This window comes from Anabas testudineus, chromosome 11 (genome assembly GCF_900324465.2).
Source record: "Anabas testudineus chromosome 11, fAnaTes1.2, whole genome shotgun sequence".
In the NCBI taxonomy this organism is placed as follows: domain Eukaryota; kingdom Metazoa; phylum Chordata; class Actinopteri; order Anabantiformes; family Anabantidae; genus Anabas; species Anabas testudineus.
In genome coordinates this window covers 2,011,293-2,029,883 of record NC_046620.1, presented here as the reverse complement: position 1 = coordinate 2,029,883, position 18,591 = coordinate 2,011,293, and the positions used below count along the sequence as shown (strand labels likewise).

The window sequence follows — 18,591 nt, the reverse complement described above, 5'->3', positions numbered from 1 at the left end:
CATCTGCACCATCATTACCACGGTTCCTCCATTTGGAGGCTTCAATACACAACAGCTCACTCACACAAAGGGACACATCAGGTTTTGAAGAGCTGCAAAGGAACACGGCACGGCACCAGGTTTCTGTCAATAAAACACGGCGACGTAAACATCCTGTGTTTATGCTGCAGGAAAGTTCCAACTAAAAAAATATGTTTATTGAATTATTTTTGGTTTTTAGTGCAGACAGACACACAAAGGAAAACACAACCATGGCAGTGATTCAGAAATTTTATCCACCACATTCACAGGGGAACTAAACATGGCAAAGAGCTTTCCGGTTATTAGTCCGATGCAGCAGCAGCTCTTACAATTACAAGAAAAGCTGAACTAACAGCTTTGTGGTGTTAAACTTTAAAGCTTTACAAAAGGTTTAATTTACAGCTACGTTGCTCAGATAGAAGTCTGAATCACAGCGAACACCATTAATTCTGCAGGCCGCCGCTGCTGCTGCGGTTTGTATTATGACACAGACACACAGATTTTACCTGGTTATTATTTCTTTGTTTCCTGTTTTTTTCCTTCTGGTGTCTGATTGTACATCTCAGCATGCACGACTTCAGTCGCTTTCAAAATGACAATAGGCTTGTTTACCATGTTTCTCACCGTATTCATTTCCTGCGTTCTTCAGCCTCTCAGCATTTCATTTTCCTCCATTTTCTTGGGAATCAGACTTGATTCTAATCTCTGTTTATGTGCAGTGATATTACATTCAGTGGGCTTCTTCCTTCTTGTCCTCAGCTTCCACTTACCTTAATATAGCTGTGCCATTGTTCATGTTTCTTTCAGTTTAAAAGGTTTCATAAATGGGACCTCCTTGAGCCACTGGGGGACGAAATCTTACAAAACTCTTGAGAGTAAGAGAAGATGTGTTGAAGATGTGCTTTGTGGAGAACTGAGTTACTGAGAACACCAGTATCTGTGCTGCTGTCCTCTCCAATTTGTAAAAAGCTCTTCTTGGTTACAGGACACTTTCCTTATTTTCCTTCTCACAGTTGTTCTTGAAGATTGGCAGGTTGTTTTCCTGAGATGACATTTCAAAAAAAGAACTTCCTCTGCTCTCGTTTCACAGGAGAGGTCAACGATCCAGACGACCAGAGGCTCACAACAGACTGATGCATCAGTCCTTTCCGTTTGTGTTCACCTGCCATGTCTCCCGTTACCCTGCTGAGGATCTTACCTTCTGAGATCTCGTTGTTTTCTGCAGTGACGCCGCTGTCTTGTCCCGTCTGGGACTGAACCACCTCATCAACACCTGATCGCTGAGCTGAAAGAATAAAAAGTATCTGCATTATTAATAGTGAGAGAAGAGAGATAGAGTTAAACACAGCGACGTTACAGGAATAAATCAACCCGTGAAACACAAGACGCAACGTGGAGAGTGTTGAAGAAGGAGGAGGAGTAGTAGTAGTAGTAGTAGTGGTAGTAGTAGTAGTAGTAGTAGTAGTAGTGGTAGTAGTAGTAGTGGTAGTAGTCGTAGTAGTAGTCGTAGTAGTAGTAGTAGTAGTAGTAGTAGTAGTGGTAGTAGTAGTGGTAGTAGTCGTAGTAGTAGTCGTAGTAGTGGTAGTAGTCGTAGTAGTAGTAGTAGTGGTAGTGGTAGTAGTAGTAGTAGTAGTAGTGGTGGTAGTAGTAGTGGTAGTAGTCGTAGTAGTAGTCGTAGTAGTAGTAGTAGTAGTAGTAGTAGTAGTAGTAGTAGTAGTAGTAGTAGTAGTAGTAGTAGTAGTAGTAGTAGTAGTAGTAGTGGTAGTAGTCGTGGTAGTAGTCGTAGTAGTAGTCGTAGTAGTAGTAGTAGTAGTAGTGGTAGTAGTAGTCGTAGTAGTAGTAGTAGTAGTAGTAGTAGTAGTAGTAGTAGTAGTAGTAGTAGTGGTAGTAGTGGTAGTAGTAGTGGTAATCGTAGTAGTCGTAGTAGTAGTAGTAGTAGTAGTAGTAGTAGTAGTAGTATTGATAAAACTGACCCAGGTACCATTAATAAGAACAACTATCAAATCAAAAGATGAAAACAGCATCAAAACGTCACTGAGTTTGATCAACTAGGTGTCGACGACAGAGCTGAACCATTAATCATTTTCAAATCGAGTCCAAAGCTTTAGCACAGACACCGTGAAAGAAAAACCACAACTGTCTTACAACATTTAGCAAAGCAGCAGACGATCATCTCTCCACACAGAGGCGGTTTAAGAGGCCACCGGAGAATTACGCAAACGCAGAATAGACTTCATGAAGGAAGAGTTGCATCTTTGGATGGTTTATACACCGACTGACTGTGTGCAGGAAAACAAATAGAATAAAAGAACGAGGAAGATTAAAGGATGAATCAAAGACGGGCTGGTCGTCTTACTATCACTTCTAGTTCGCAGAACATCATCATGAGTTAATCACTCCCCTGATCCACACCTCATGTTCTACAGTAAATCAAACGTCAGCCATCGAGGTTTTCATTTTAACCACAATGACATCAGGTCAGCGACGCCTTTAAGATCCTCTACTCAGTCAGGTTTGTTCAGTTGTTTGTCACAGCATCATTTCATGTACTTTTGGATTTGATGAGTGCTGCTACACTGTGTTTTTCTTTCAGTGCTGCACCAATAAAACATAAATATGAGAACAGGGTAATTTCTTAGGCTTCAGAGAGCAGCATCATAATCTAAATGCTAAGTTGACGGGTCTTTTCACCTCAATATGAGTACCTACTCTAGAGGAAACTTGGATTTCGACCTTAAGAGATCCAGTTAAAAGCTTTATGTGTAGCACTTCTGTTTTCCCGAAACACAGTGTGACAAGGAAATATCAGGAGGTTGTTCAGTGTCAGTGACTGAAACAAAGTAAACAACTCAGTTGGCACATTTCTTTATTCAAAGCACAGCAGCGTGCCGTTGTGTTTTTGTGTTGTTGTTTGAATCCGCTCCTGCTTCGCTCAGCTTGCCTTCGGCTCCTTCCTCCAGCTGCCGCGCGGCTCAAGCTGCAGAGGTTTCACCGAGCAGCTCGGGTCAGTAGAACCACCAAACAGAGAGCACACCAATCCAACACCAAATCACATAGCACTGCTGTGTTGCTCTCGACAGGCTCCGATTTTCAAGCAAACACGTTCTTGTGGCCACACCCCAATCAGTGATGTCACAGCAGGTATTCTGCCAATCACAGCTGATGGAACACACCTGCTGCGGCATCGCTGATTGGAGCCCGACGTGTTGCTTGATGTGTCGGATCAGTTCAGCAGCAGATTTCTCTGTGTGCAATTCTACATCCCTGTCAACTGTACAAACAACTGTCTACAGGTCGTTGTTTTCCTTCTTAACTTCAGTTTACAACTTTTAATTAACACACACAGCTTCTAACAGTGAGGTACTACGTCACTGAACCCACAAACTAAAGGCAGTCTGAGCATTTCCCAAATAACAGCAATCTAACGCCACTCGCTATCAGCTCACTCATCAGTGCAGTCGAACGTCTGAGGGTTGATGACTCAGTAAGTCTCTTACCTTCGTGTTTCGCCTGCAGGGGTTTGCTCTCCCGTCCTCCACTGACTGCAATAATCTTAAAGTTGTATTCCTTTGAGGGGTCAAAGTCCTCGATGAGCAGCTTGGCTTCCTGCTTTGATACCTGAACCTGCTTCTGCTGTCCACCTGGTGAAGGATAGACAAGAACAAGAAGTTGGATCTTGGCTATACAAGAGAATATCTTCATTTAATGACTTTAATATAGTGACGGATGATTTTCAGTCAGTCTAAGGCCTGAAACCTCGGCGTTAACAGGAAACAGGAAGTGCGCTTGTAATACTCAACAATTTACAATGTTGGCAACTGCTCTTTGAACCAAATCACATATTTGCTGTCAAATGAACCGTTTTAGATAAACACTTGGCCGCCATCAGTGCACTTCACCAATTTAAACGAATGAGAAAGCTGCACACCCATGCTTCACACAAGGTGAGCATCGGGTGGACGCAGCTTTAGGCAAAGTTTGACCGGTTCATCCAGGAACAAGGCAGCACCTGAATCCTAATGTCATGTTTTTAAAGGAATTAAAGGGAAACGGACAAGCAGATCAATAAATCACCAAGCTCAGAGAACCAGTAGCTGATGATTTTAGTCTCAATTCAAACCAACACTGAGTTCTGACTGTAATGAATCTTAATTCCTGTAAAAAGATAAAATGACCTAAAACACATTAACAGCTTGAAATATGTGAAAAACCTCCAGACTACAAGCTGCCATGATTCCTGTCTCGTCCCTGTTTATTTTGCCCATGTATCCTGCCACTCTTTATCCACCCACCCAGTGTCCTCAGACTTCCCTCGCTGTCACAGCCATATCCTCGTGTTCTGTGGACTCATGTTCCTGCCAACTGCTCTCTACCTGCTTCCTGTAACCACTTTCTCATTCTGACCCTGTCTGCTTGTAAGCTCTTCTAATCCCTTTATTTTCTAATAAAGCCATTCACTGTATCTGGCTTCCTGAAGGTCTGTTTGTTTTTTTCTGTCTGTTCAGTGAAACCCAGTCCTGAATATGAACATTTTACAGTTTCATTCTGCTTCTATTGTAATTTTCTCCTTAAAGCTACAGATAAAAAAGGTACTTCAGGATAATTTATGCTGTTTTCCGCTGTCGCTAATGATCACACAACGTCAGTAATAACCATGTAATCACATTCACATTAATGCAACACAGAATTCATAACCTCTGTCTGAACAGCTAACAATCTACACATTTCAAGCAAACAACTTCCAGCAGATGACGTCGGCTTCCTGAAGGAGCAATTAAACCTGTGGACTGAGACACAGGCCTTCACCCAAGTGTGGGGAAATATCAACCTGACAGACATCTACACACTGAACTGTGGATGGGTTTTATGACTTCTGAACACATGAACTGCACATGAACTCTAAGACTAAGTGGATGGGAATGGAAAGATGAAGGAAAAGAAAACGTATGTGCTAGACGACGGTATTTCATGAAGCACTCGTGTCTCATTTAGACATTAAGGGTCCGATTTCACTAAGGCTGTCCAGAGATGCAGTTTTAGTATTGTTACCATCCTCCTAATCTTTCTGTCTTTCTGAGCTTAGTAATTCAGGCTCAAAGAAGAGAAGTCGATCCATAAAATGAAATGAATCTATGAGTAACACTGGACAGTTTGAATTCTGACTCACACAGAGAGAAAAAATACATCTGCAGGTGAATCATCGGCTGCTGAACTCAACAGAACTCCAACAAACTACTAAAAGGCCTTGGTAAATGCTTTTTCAACCCAGGTCTGTGCTGCTCTTTAACACAGCAAGGGTTGATATTAGCCAGAAAGCTAGTGGCTGAAAATGGCTCAACTCACGCTTTTCATTCACACCTGAAGGGCGCCATGCTCAAGGGCACTTTGACATTTGTTCAAACTTAGAATGCTTTGACTTTAAGTAAAAGTAGTTTTGAGAGGCTAATGGACATGGGTACTTTAGTATATCCTTCATATTTAAGTAATTTGAAGTGTTTGAGAGAACTGCTGTTCAATGTCATGTTCAAGGACACTTTGGAAGAGCGGCCTCTGATAAATATACTTGGTACATTAGAGAAGACAATTAAACACCCTTCAGTTATTGAACAGTCTCTCAAACCACTATAGCAGCTTATCATTACAGATGTACACATCCCCCAAACATTTACTCTCCCAAATATGTTAAAATATCTCAAGTTGCATCTGAAAATAAGAGAGATCACATAAAGTGTCTGGAAAAGAAAACCAACACTAAAAGACCCCCAAAAGGCATCACAGACAGAGGAGGGGAAGATGAACTTTATTAATGTCTGGGATGAAACCTGCTCGCTTCAGTAGCAAAGAGGAGAGGAGATGAAAACAAACAGTAAAGGTATAAATTGAGAATATGAATAAAAACTAATAAAAAGTATAAATAAAAATCAAATAAAAGATATGTATTCTGAATTTAACCCTGCCAAATAATGTGCTTTGCTGCCATTTCTGCAGACGCTTTGGCAGAAGTCAGCAGTTTTCAGACAGACAGACGAGTGAAGGTTTGCGTTTCCTGGCTTTGAGAGAGAGTCTAGCATGTACACAGATATTGACGGAGACGTCCAAGATCATGTAAGTAACAAATGCAAATTAGTTGTTTTTGAGTTTGTTAAAATGAAAGTGCTTATTTCTTTTCTGCTTTAATGTGTGGTTAAATTAAATCTATCCAACAAATATCCCAAAGATTCTTAAACTTAAACTTATCAAATCCCAAATCTTTATATAGAAAATAATGAATTCAAAGGCCTAATTTCCACCATCTGCTCCGACAAAATGTCCAACTCATTGGACTAATTGGTGTTTAAACAGGAATTACCTTTTTAAACTCCTGATTGACAAAAACTAATTTCTGCTACAATGACGACGATTCATTATTAGATCATTCGCTTTTTGCCAGTAAAAACCTGAACGTTCATGTTCTCTATGTTGCATCTGTCTGTTTGAGATGGTGACAGACTATGAGCCAAGTCTTGACAACCTTGAGGACAAGCTCAATTAAACCAGCCAGCTGAGCTCTACAAAAAAATCCCTGCTGCTTAAGAAAATTAACTACCGCTCTGTCACTGCTTTTCCACCTTCGTTACCCTCGTCCTGATACCAGCCGTCTAAAGAGGGAATGAGGGATCGCCTCTGTCATTCACCTCGCTCCCTCAGCCCAGAAGGCACACAGCCATCCGTGCACTTCACAAGTTACTTTTAAAAATCTAAATTTTTTCCTGCTTTCTTCAAAATTAAGCGCTACCCACAGGCAACGTGTAGCAAAGCGAGCTGTGTGGGCATGTCTCAGAAATGAGGCCATCGTGCTTTGGTGAAAATGTCAGGCTCGTTTGAATTATCTGGAAAAATGAAATGAAAAGGCTGTAAAGCTTTCGAACATATGAGGCAGCAGCACTCAAAACTGTGAGAAGTACATATACACCATGTGGGAAAAGAGAACAGCTATTCAGTGGTTATAAAGAACTCGTTCAGTGGCTGAAAAATGTATGCTCAACACTGTGCAAACCACTTAGCCATCAGAAAATGAAACCAAATCAATATGTGTTTCTTTATGAGGAGCTGCAGGTGAAAAGATGTTGTCTGGATCTGTTATATCCCCGTTTTAGCTTTTAGTTATATCCAACATCCGACCATCTTTCCATTTACTCTCTCTCCACACCTCTCCAGCTTTATCCCTTATCCTGCTCTCCAGCACCGTATCCCCCTCGTTTTGTATTCCCGTCATTCCCTCCAGCTGTCCGACTCTCCCTCGCGGTGTCAGTGGACGGCTGCCTGTGCTTACTGCATCTCAGGTGATATTTTCTCCATTACTGTGATCAAACAGACGACTAAGCCACACCAGAAGCTACAGGTTTATGCCGCCGCTGCCTGACAGCTGCACAAGTGGCAAAGGTCGTCTTCACCTTCAAACTTCAAGCCACAGTGAAATAGCACATCCATCAGCTTAGAGGTAAATAAAGAAGGAGGGTAAATTCTGAAGGGTAAAATATCTTCAATCAGTGATGCAGCGACTGAACAGATGCTTCCAAAAAGACTATTAAATGCTAACAACACTGACATTCCCATATTTCACAGTGGCATCAATCACACAGTTTTTATTAGCATTAAAACCACCAGGCCAACAGTATTTCTACCAGGAGACAGCGTCTCCACAAACCTACTGTAAGACTCCTCTCGCCTGAGTTCAGGAGCGTCTTTAATCGAAGCTTTCAGACCTACGAGTAACACGAGTCGAGGGCAGTTTTCACAGGTGGAGGTGCAGCTGCACGTTTTCCTCTTGCAATAAAACATCTCTTTGCACTCTGATGTCTGCTTCACTGTTCTACCCAGAAGAGAAAGCAAATACATGCAGGAAGACGTTTGTATGGTCTGTACACCCATGCAACCTGACATATTGCTTCAAGGCAAATTGACTAGGTAGCAATTCATACTGACTCCAAACTGAATGTCTGAAATATTCCATCATAATAACATGGACGTCTTTTTTTTACAGCAATCCAAGCTTGTGCATAAAAACCTGATCATACTATAAGAACTACACATTCCCTCTCCCCTCTGTCTTATTTGTGCTTCACCTTGTCTATTTTTTCTTCTCTTTGTCTCTTTGTTTCTCTGCAAATTAGAATCACCTAAAATTAACCTAAGCCATGAGGAAGAGTGTGAAGTGAAACTGAGCAGTGTTAAATTAGGCCACACAAGGTTTCAATCCACTGGTTCTAATAGAAATAACAATAAATCGAAACATCTATGTTTATTATCATTTATAGGTAAATGAACGTCTGTCACAGACCACTGAACTGTTTTATATTCAACAGTATTTACAGTACAGCATCGACAGCTCTTTCATTTCTTTATTTATGCATTAAAAATTGCTTCCTTCTGTAACCCATAGATCCACTTCTGTTTGTCATCTAGATACCATGTTGGAAGCTGTGAAGGTTACCGTCTCTTCCATTAAACCAAAAAACCAACTGTTTAAAATAGAGGAAGGCAAATTAGACCCTAACAGACAGATTTACAATGTTTACGTCCTACACGCCCCAAATAACAACTTGCAACAGCTCCCCTGAAGGAACATGAGGCACCTAATAAACTAATCACACTATAATCACAATATGACGTGAACACATCTCATCCATAAATAGTAAAGATGTCGGCAGTGCACCTGTTTTCGCTCCCTGCTATAAAAAATACTTGGCTACGGTCTTCAAACTCTGATTATAATCACAGAGCAGCTTAAGAACTGTGTATTTATCCCCTCACTTTATAACTGTGATTATAGTCAATCTATGACATTGAATTTATTTCTTCAGCGTGTTCTGTTGTTGAGACTGATGACGACGATGGTGCAGACCAACAAGTAGATGGTGTTAGCTTGGACCAGATACCACAGGTTGTGTGATCCGTTTTCTTTTTTTTTTTTCAACCTGTAACTTCATTGTTTCCAATAATAGTCTGCTCTCATTGTTTTAGATGAGTCACAATCAACAAGTGTCAGTGTTAACGTCTCAGGGAGACACTTGAACAAACGCCACCTGAACTGGATCCAATCACAAACAACCTCCATGCTGAACTCCGCACTGACATGCCGAGCCTTGCCGCCCCAGTAAGATCAAGTATTTTCACCAGTGAGTGGTAAACAAACTTGTTGAAGCCGTCATCAATAAATCCAACAGCATCTGCCGCAATCAACCGCAGATTTCCACAGTCGACGCCTGAACAGCTCCCGTATCAGTTCTATCACATTCTGTGTACATGTGTCTTTCTCTGCAGAGTGAATTACGAGACAAGACGCAGGTGAAACCCATATAAAAGATTAGGTCTCCCTCAGGGGAACAGGTTCAACTGCTATGCTTCTTTGTACGTAACTGGAATTTTCATGGCACCAGCAAAAGACAAATTCCAAACAGAGATCGACTGTACTGACCACGTCTCTCAGTGTGAGTGAAGATGACATCAGTAGAACTACAAGTAGAACCTTAATGACACATCATCTCACAACATTTACAATTAAGGAGCCCTTGAGCAAGGCACCAGACAAGTAATCTATCACCGGGCTGCTCAGCTTCCAGGTGCACCTGTGGGTAACTGTGTGAGCACCAGACAGGACTGTACAAGACGATGGATAAATCAATAAATCAATCTGCCAATGACAAAGCTGAAGCCTCTAATGAAGCAGTTGAGTCTTTTAGTTTATGGTGAAGCAGGAATGTGAAACAGAATCCCAGTTGTTAACTGTGTGTTGTCACATCATTTAAAACTGCATCATAATCAGACTCAAGGTTTTGGTTTTAGATCAGAAGTTTGGACCCTTTCACGTCAGTACTGTGTGTCGATGCTGCGGGACAGTGCTGGATCTTACCTGGTTGTGTGGTGTAAATGACTTTGTAGCTTTCAAACTCTCCCTTTGGTTCTTTCCATAACACTTGCAGCTTGGTGGGGCTCACAACTTTGGCACGGAATCTCCGTGGTGACGAAACTGGACACAGATACAAGAAAATAAAGAGCTTTACACAATAACTGTTGGTTTGAAATATGCTGTAAATATATGAACCATGAATAAATAAAAAAATAATCCCTGTCATGCACCATCCACACCTTCAACACTTTTATTTACTTGCATCATCATCATCATCATCAATGCATATTAGTGGATTGCATCTATAACAATGGGTGGAGTTCGACGTTGTTCAGTAAGTTTTATGCAAACTGCTTAAAAGGTTTTGAATTTTGAGTGAATATATCATTTCCTACACATCTGCTGCTCCATATGAATTGAAAGCAGCATCTGATCTGTCAAACTTTCAAAGGTTTTGCTTAAATGTGACAAGAAAAGTCGACGTATCATTAATTAGTCACATTCGGTCCAGGATGTTTCACAGAAACGCAGGTTTCAAAGAATCTGCTCTCCTTCTGTTTTGGTTCTGCGCCGTCGTTCATCCGCTGAGCACAAAACACAACTGTATCTGAGTTAAGTTGCACTGAACTCCCTCCAGAGTTATGGAGACGCAGAGGCATTCGCAACATCTGTGTTTTAAACCGTTAGCAAAGGGGGAGAAAAAAAATAAAGAAAGGTAAATTGTATCTCATCCATGCGGGAGGATACACATCAGAGGGATTAGTTTGCACAGATGTTACATTAAAAAGCAAAGTCCCATTCTCCTTCTCCTCCTCATCCTCCTCTTCCTCATCTATTGATGAGGCCTCATTGTGCTCGTCTCTGTGGTGATACGACAGGTCTTCTGCTGTGTTCCACTTACCGTCGGCATCAAAGCGACGCCCCTGCCTCTCATCCTGATTAGCTGTTGGCTCTGTCATCCGCCTAGAGGCCTACCCCCCACTTTCCTCTCTGTATTCTTCCCTTATATTCATTTTCTCAAGCTTGCACTCTCCCCGTGTCCTCATCTGTCCCTCTGTCGTTCTCTACATATCTGATCCCTCCCTATCTTGATCTTATTTTCTTTCCTCTCTTGTCGTTCTGTGTCTCTGTGCTTTGAAATTGTCATCAGGGCTAAGAAGAGGATAAGAGAAAGGAGTGGATGTGACTCGCTGCATGTAACTGCAAGGAGAATGAGAACAAAGGACACCAAAGGGAAAGGCACTGGAATAGCGTCTGTGTACTATTCCTCCAGAATTGTTTAGATGTACACACAGAATGACTGGATCCTCTAAGCTTCATACTCAAACACTCTTTACAATGGCCTCGTACAAACTGTGTAGACGCGTCAGAAAAGTCAACAACGCTGTGTTGGTGTAGGATCATATTTCACCAAGCTCCTGTGCAGTGTTGTTGTGTCTTCACATTAAAACACTGGTTAAAATGCTGGAGTAAGGCCATTGTAAAGCACAGCAATGCCAAAAACCACATTTCCAAGGTCAACAACCACAACACCCCATCATTTTCACACCGGCAGAGCCAAATCCTGGATAATAAATATGTATCTAGAAGAAACACATTCCCCAATCTAATTTGGTTAACTGTGAGAAAAAGAAAAGCCATGAGGTGGAAAATATAAATCCCACAAACTTGTGTGTTTGTGTCCTCATTATGATGTGAGCCATCTGCTGCCGCCGACTTCTTTAAATACCTACACTGTGACTGACGCTCACTAGAGCTCTGATGCTCGGAAGCACATTAAGAAAGAGGCTTAAAGGGACGGTTCAGCCAGGAAAAAAAAAAACAGAAGAACATATTAACTTTGGAAGATGCACCTTTTAGAAGGAACTTTAATTGATGCGTGTCTGTTTGGAACAAAATACACATATGTTGTCTCCATATGACACATGCTAATAAAAATAATATGAATGACTGTTATACGCTGTTGAAAACATCACTTTGAAGAGAAAGTGTTTGTTTTCAGCTTCTCAGAAGCTAGATTTAGCCATTTCTCTGCATCTTATTCCACAATAATTGATTTAATCAAGCTGATCTCATCACTAAACACCTCTGCAGCCTTTCAAGTGAACCGCCTCTTTACGCGCTATTATCAGCAGAAAACTAGTCATGTAGGTATGCAAAGAAACTTCAGTTCAGCACAGGAAGGATTATCCTCATTTCAATGGACAGAATGTGAAACCGGCGCATTCAACAGCAGGCAAATATATTTATATACAAACACACATAAGGAATACTGTACCAATTATCTCACCAACCTGGGGATGAGAATGAGGGCTGCATGGGATTTCGGCTCAGGGTTTAGCGCTCTGTCTCGGAAACAAAGGACAATCTCTCATCTGGAGAGAGCTGCTCAAATCCCAAATGATTCGAGAAGCAGATTTCACTCTCTTCTCTTTGTAGTATTGTTCAAATGTGTGTGTCTGCTTGTACCCGTGTAAGCACCTGTACATGTGCACGTGTGTGCATGAATTATTTATGCATGTCCGCAACTGGAAGGAAGCGTATTCTCACGACACGAAAATCTCTGTGCACCTTTTCCACGTAGCTCTGGTGGTTGTTTTCCTCAGATCTTAAGAAACCTGCCGGTTCCTTTGCAGCACAATACACAAACACACAAACACAGACACACACACAGACACGCTCTCTCTCACACTTGGATCTTCTCGGTGAGATTGCATTCACACAGAGACGAGTATTGGATGCAGAGAAAACCTGGGGAAGACAAAAGGCCTTGCCTGTAGAATCGGAAACCTAATTCTCATCTATTTTTCATGGAGAATCTTGTGCAAACAGCAGAGCCGGCTGCTGCTGAGGCTACGAGAGGTGTCCGTCACACCCACCGGGAGTTGTGCAGCAAGTCTGACGTGCAAAGTTTTTTAATGCTTCGGAGAGAGAGAACGAGAGAGATCGGATGGTATTAGGAAGTGAAGCGATGGTGCTGAGTTGAATTTACTGCGATTACAAAGCTTGGAAGGAAGATAAAGAGGTGACAGAAGGTTTTCTCAACTCAAAGTTACTTTTAGTTTGCAAACACGTCCGTTATTAAACACTCAGAGACTAATTACCAAGAACAGACCATCTTAAAGATGCTCAACAGTTCACTGTCAATAAATCTTCATTACTTTACATTTCACAGATCAGTCCAATAAACACTGTATGTTCCTTCCAAGTGACACCACTGGCTTCACATTTGAAGGCAGATTTGTTTTCCTGCCAGAATCAGGTGGAGGGTGTTGTCATCTCAGAAACTAGAGCTAAAGCTTTTCCAGTCTCTGGTGATGGAAGATGATAAATAGGGTCAAAGACTGGCGGGTGAAAAACCTAACACATTTATCCTCTTCATTTCAAGAGTGTAATTTGGAGATCCAATTATTTTCCCATTTCATATACAGACATTTTTACTTCTCTCCCCACAGCTTCTGATTATATTCACCACAATTGCAGCAGCTCTCTGAAATGAAACGTACAAGCTGTGACCTAGAAAACGTTCCACTGGACAACACTGACATGTGACCACGAGGTACAGAACCTGCAGATAGTGTCACTTTGGTGCACTAAAATGATCTCCATGACGAAGATTAGACAAGATGGACATGAAACAATGACTGAAACTAAATCTCCATCGTTGACATTTTGGTGCAGAACAAATAGAAAGTAAACGTAGAAGAATCCTTCAGGTACAAACAGCTGAGAAGCCGTGTAGGCAAAGAGCCCTACAGGAGTTGAGGTGACCCTAATGTCAGATGACTGGTGCAGAGACCTGGGGGGAAAACAGCTAACACTATCTAGCAACTTAATGTGTTTCCATGCATGGTTAGTTTCAGAGTGACTGTAGTCAACGGTCAATGACCCACCAGTGACAGCCTGGTCCAATGTGCAGAGGTAGGGACAGGAGTACTGAGGATTTATATGGAATGAAAGTGAGTAGCACAGTAAGACACAGGTGGGAGGTCCGACCAGGATGTGACAAGTACGAATCGAACGGTTTGTGCTCACATGACAGTGTCATAGGAAGTAGTCACTGATAGAGCAGCAGAATTTACTTCAGGGCTCCTAATGGATTGTGTAAAGCGTTCTTATTCCAGGATTTTCTCTTATCAAACAGAGAGTTAGGATCCTAGCAGTGGCTGTGACTCATCTTGCAGTTAGATCGCACAGGATTTGCTTGTTGCATCTTTCCCGGCTTCAGTGTTTAACGTCTTTGATGTCTGGATGTATTCCTTAAATTAATAACATCAAACCAGACAGCTCCTGAGCAAAACAGCGATTCTAATCAGAAAACCTCTCATTTTTAGACGGATTTCTATCTTCATTCTTCATTTTTAATCAAATCAGTTGCTGAATTTTGACAGAAATGCTAAATCTTGGTCTTGACTAAAACTAAAAATAGCTGCCAAAAATCAACACGCCTGCAGATTCTTCATCCATTATTTCCGCAGGCAAAGAGGGAGAAACAATCCTCGAGTAAATAAGAAACTCTCTTTCACACATCTGGTCTGTCGAACGTTCGTGTTCACAGAGCAGCATCTTTTTATGAATTTGTTCAATTTCATTTCATTGCTTAAAACCTTCTCATCTTATCTGACTGTTGAGACTCAAAGACAGTGGTGGAGCCGAGGAGTTGCTCAGAGAAAGCTCTTCATGCTGATCATAACTCCTCAGCTCCTCCTGGGTCACTGCTGCAGCCGGGGCCGGCACAATATGGCTTATTCACTGAGGAATGCTGGGGGTTGCTTTGCACTTTAACTGGGCCATGGAAACCTTTGTTAGTGACTCACACATGATCAGTCGATTTCTGGACTAGTCAGAAACAAATGCTAACTATCAGTGATAAAAATTAACACGTGCCATAAATCCACTGGTTCCAGCCTCGCACGTCAATGATGAAACCACTGTGGGCTTTAGGAAACTGAGATAGTATCTATCAGAATAGTATTTTAAGGACTGTGTGATTAATCAGCACATTTATAAATAATGAAAATAACAGCTGCTGTGATTTCAAAAGTCAAAGAGCCTCCGTGTTCGGTTATCAGGCTGCGCAGGTCACAGGTATATTTGTTTACTGAATTTTTCCAGTTCTCACATTATCATGACACCCACACAAACAGAGTTACATGAAGAGCACAGGAGCAAAGGAAAAAAACACTTTAGCATAAAGTTAATACACAGGTTTACTGCTAATGTTTTTCAAAATTCAAAAATAAAATTGAGGACTAGAGCTTCAGCTTTCAGAGATCTAATTTGACATTTACAAGTGCACATTAATTAGAAGGACAATGTGCAAAGCAGAGTCTGTCTACCAGACAGACAAACACGTCTCCTCATTATGATTTGGACTTCATGACTTTTCCCTTTGAGACAAACACATTTGGGCAAATGCAGAAGACAGGGACAAATTCAATAAACGTAAATACAGCAAACAAAAGTCCGATTCTTGGACAAAAGCTGCACATCAAAATCGCAACACAATGAATTTCAGCATTTAACTCGATTATTAAAAGAATGACCAAAGAACATGATGCCTGCATTTCCACCACAGAGCCACACAGAGGTTTACCACAACAGAAGCTAGGTAATGATGAAGGTCTGCACCAAAACTAATGTTTTCATCACATAAATGAGAAGAAGAAGTTGTTCATATCCATGTTTAATTGATATGGTTATTCTGGCCTTGTTGGTACCACTGTCGTAAAACTGTCCTCATTAAAACGACTTCTATCTTTGTTTAAGAAAGGTTTAGTTCACTGTTTCTGTGTCTACATGGAGCCAATGTGGAAAGTCCAGACGGTTTAGCTGTGGGTTTGAAAGTTGGGATTAGGAAACACCATGAGCAGCCAGCAGTCCAGCTGTGTGGTTAACCCCTGCTGGCCCTGTTGACCCTGAGGGCCTGTGAGTGGAAATCAGGCTTGTGGAGGTACTTACCTTGACCCCGCGCTGGCTGAGGCAGCAGAGAGATGAGAATGAAGCCGAGCAGGCAAAGACTCAGTCTGACTGGGAACCGCATCCTGATACCAGCAGACAGGAGGATACAACACACCTGAGCAGGAGAGGACAGGGAACAATGGAGACGAGAAGGGAAGGAGACAGAGAAAGAGGTGAGGAAGGAAGAGAGAGAGAGAGGAGACGAGGAGAAATGGAGACGAGAGAGGAGGGAGGAGAAGGGTACGGTAGATAAAAGGACGGTGAAAGAAATATGATGGGTGAGGAAGCAGAGACGAGGAGGGAGGGTGTAGGGAACAGGGATGTCAGAGAGGGCCAGGAGAACAAAGAGACAGAGGAGTAGAAAATAGAGAGATGAGTGACAGAAGGGCAGGAAAAAGGGGGAAAGACTGGATTTAAACTGTGAGAACGACAGGAAATCCTTCTTATACAGTGTTAAACACCTCAGATCACGTTGAAACACTAAACAACCCCCCCCACCCCCCCAGTAAACACACATCTGTACTAAACGTATCTACTTGACAGAGCGTGAGCGATTAAAAGGTTGAAACGTAACGTGGCCGCCCCACAGTTCACAGGTGGGTAGTTGAATCCAGAAGAGATCTGGACTCTGAGACTCACTCATATGAGCTTTGTTTGTGCTTGTTAAAGAAATATTATCTCTGGCAACAAAATGCACACAATGGAAGTTGAGTGAAGAGTGTACAGTCTCTGATGAGGAGCTAATGCTAGGCTACCAGCTGCAGGCTGATGTGTTGTCAGCTCATGAATTACTGAGCACTCTCAGTTTCTCTCCTGTCTCTGAATAAAGTGATCGTTAAAGTGGTTTTATTAGTTGAAGACAATCTATGCATAACTGCAGGGGTTAAGTTAGTTCTTTTTAAATATGCATACATCTAAAAGTATTTTTATAGCCAAAGAAAATAAATCACTGTTCTGCTCATTTCTACAAGGAGGATTTAGCTGCTACTGGTCATATTACACTATTTTAAATTCAGGGAAACAACAGTGTGGCCAGCTTGTTGAATATATAAAAGACATTAGGTGATACGCAGGTGTTTGTCTGATCATCAAGAATCCAACTAAATCAAAATAAATCAATCTTGTACTGAAAGTCAGTAAATCAATGCCAATATCTGACCCTACGCCTCCAAATCAAAGCCCTGTGTCTTTACATCTGTATTGAAGTCAAACTCACTAAGTCCTTATTAAACCACGCAGAGCTTACGAAGCCCAGTCTGTGAACACATCAGTTAAAAAAATGTCCATGCTGCTTTAAGTACGAAGCATGTTTCTCCTGCAGAGGACTGAAGGTTCAGGAGGTAAAACGTCCAAGAAACAAGAAGAATCCGCGTTGTAATAATCCAGATTTACAGTGTGAACAGAATAACTGCAGCTCTGGTCGTTAGGACACCTGCAGCAGGTGTGTCAGAAAAGACCATTTAGAAATAAATCCCCATTCTTAATTAATTCTTACTTAATCGCTGCCAACTTTGAATTTCAGACAAGTTTCAGTTGATTTATTGAAATAAGTGACTTTTCACCTCTGAGTGCATGTTTTGCATCATACAGCTGTTCAGAGCAAACCTCAGAGCACCTTGACAAAAATCACTGTAATATTCAGGACCTCTCCCCTCAGGGAGCTGCATGTAGTAGGTTTCAGTGCAGGTACTGAAACACCTGGATATTTTACGCTCAGCTCGTATAATGAGCCTGCACAGTTGGAGCTCTGTGAAGATACTGCTGCACGCTTCTAACTTGCATTTCGATCACAAAAGATCCTACAAGGCTTCTTAGGTCTGTGCATCTGCCGTGCACTCCCTCACTATCAGGTACCTACTGTACTCCACTAACAAAACGCACAGACTGATCTGACGCTGGGAACAGTAATAATCTGCTACAGCCCTTCTGTGCACACAGTAAATAAAACCACGGAAGTTTCTCCTAATTGAAATCAGCACAGGTGAGATCTGCACGTTCCGCCATCAGCAGCACATCGTGCAGGGTGTGAGGTGCAGAGAAAAGGAGGCGCACGGATCTAGAGGCAGCTGTGCAGGCTGGGAATAAAGAGCAGCTCTACCTTCTCAGATCATGTGTTTCCAGGCTCCGAGTCTCTCCTCCGGACGGTCGTGTGGAGCTCACTAGTCCCAAAGCGACTCTGATCCACTGTTCACCAACTCTGCGATCCCGCTGTCTCCAGGAGACAAGTTGGACACAGTGATGCACGACACTACCGGTCAAACCTTTCAAAATAAAATCCCCTCTGACTGTCACACACAGTCAAATCCCAAATCAGTGAGGTAAATATGAAAACGAATGAATCAGATATTTGACATTTAGCACAGTTTAGATTCCCATATTGTATGTTATATATCAGTTTCCATTAGACCTCCTTCCTCCTGCATTAATGTGATTTAGTATAAACTTCTGACATTCAACAACTTTACTGAGGATATTAATTTTATTCTTGTCAGGAGAGAAAGAAACGGAGCTGAGGAATAGTTCCTGTTAGTAAAGCTATAGTGTTACACACCTTACACACCAAGCTCCAGCTTTTATCACCTAACTTATACATTACCTTTTTTTGTTTGTTTCCCATTTTAAAAGTTTGATGGCTAAAAATGTATTTTTAGCTCTGACTACATGTGTTTAATTCAATCAGATGCTTCCTCCCTATGGTACTGACTAATACAAGGATGTTG

At 41.7% G+C, this 18,591-nt stretch overlaps 1 protein-coding gene across 4 annotated transcripts in view; it reads right to left on the bottom strand.

Annotated features, from left to right (window-relative positions):
- Positions 1 to 18,076, bottom strand: part of LOC113154130 (collagen alpha-1(XIV) chain-like) — a 123,578-nt gene extending 105,502 nt beyond the window's left edge. For 3 of the 4 annotated variants that reach the window (XM_026348140.1, XM_026348141.1, XM_026348142.1), the window contains exons 1-5: positions 17,970 to 18,076; positions 15,872 to 15,986; positions 9,914 to 10,030; positions 3,519 to 3,662; positions 1,220 to 1,306 (exon numbers count right to left, since the gene is read on the bottom strand). In XM_026348140.1, coding sequence (XP_026203925.1) covers positions 1,220 to 1,306; positions 3,519 to 3,662; positions 9,914 to 10,030; positions 15,872 to 15,953 — 430 coding nt within the window. In that variant the 5' untranslated portion in view covers positions 15,954 to 15,986; positions 17,970 to 18,076. The remainder of the gene's footprint in view (positions 1 to 1,219; positions 1,307 to 3,518; positions 3,663 to 9,913; positions 10,031 to 15,871; positions 15,987 to 17,969) is intronic. The other variant, XM_026348143.1, reaches the window with a different exon arrangement.
- Positions 18,077 to 18,591: the final 515 nt, after the last annotated feature.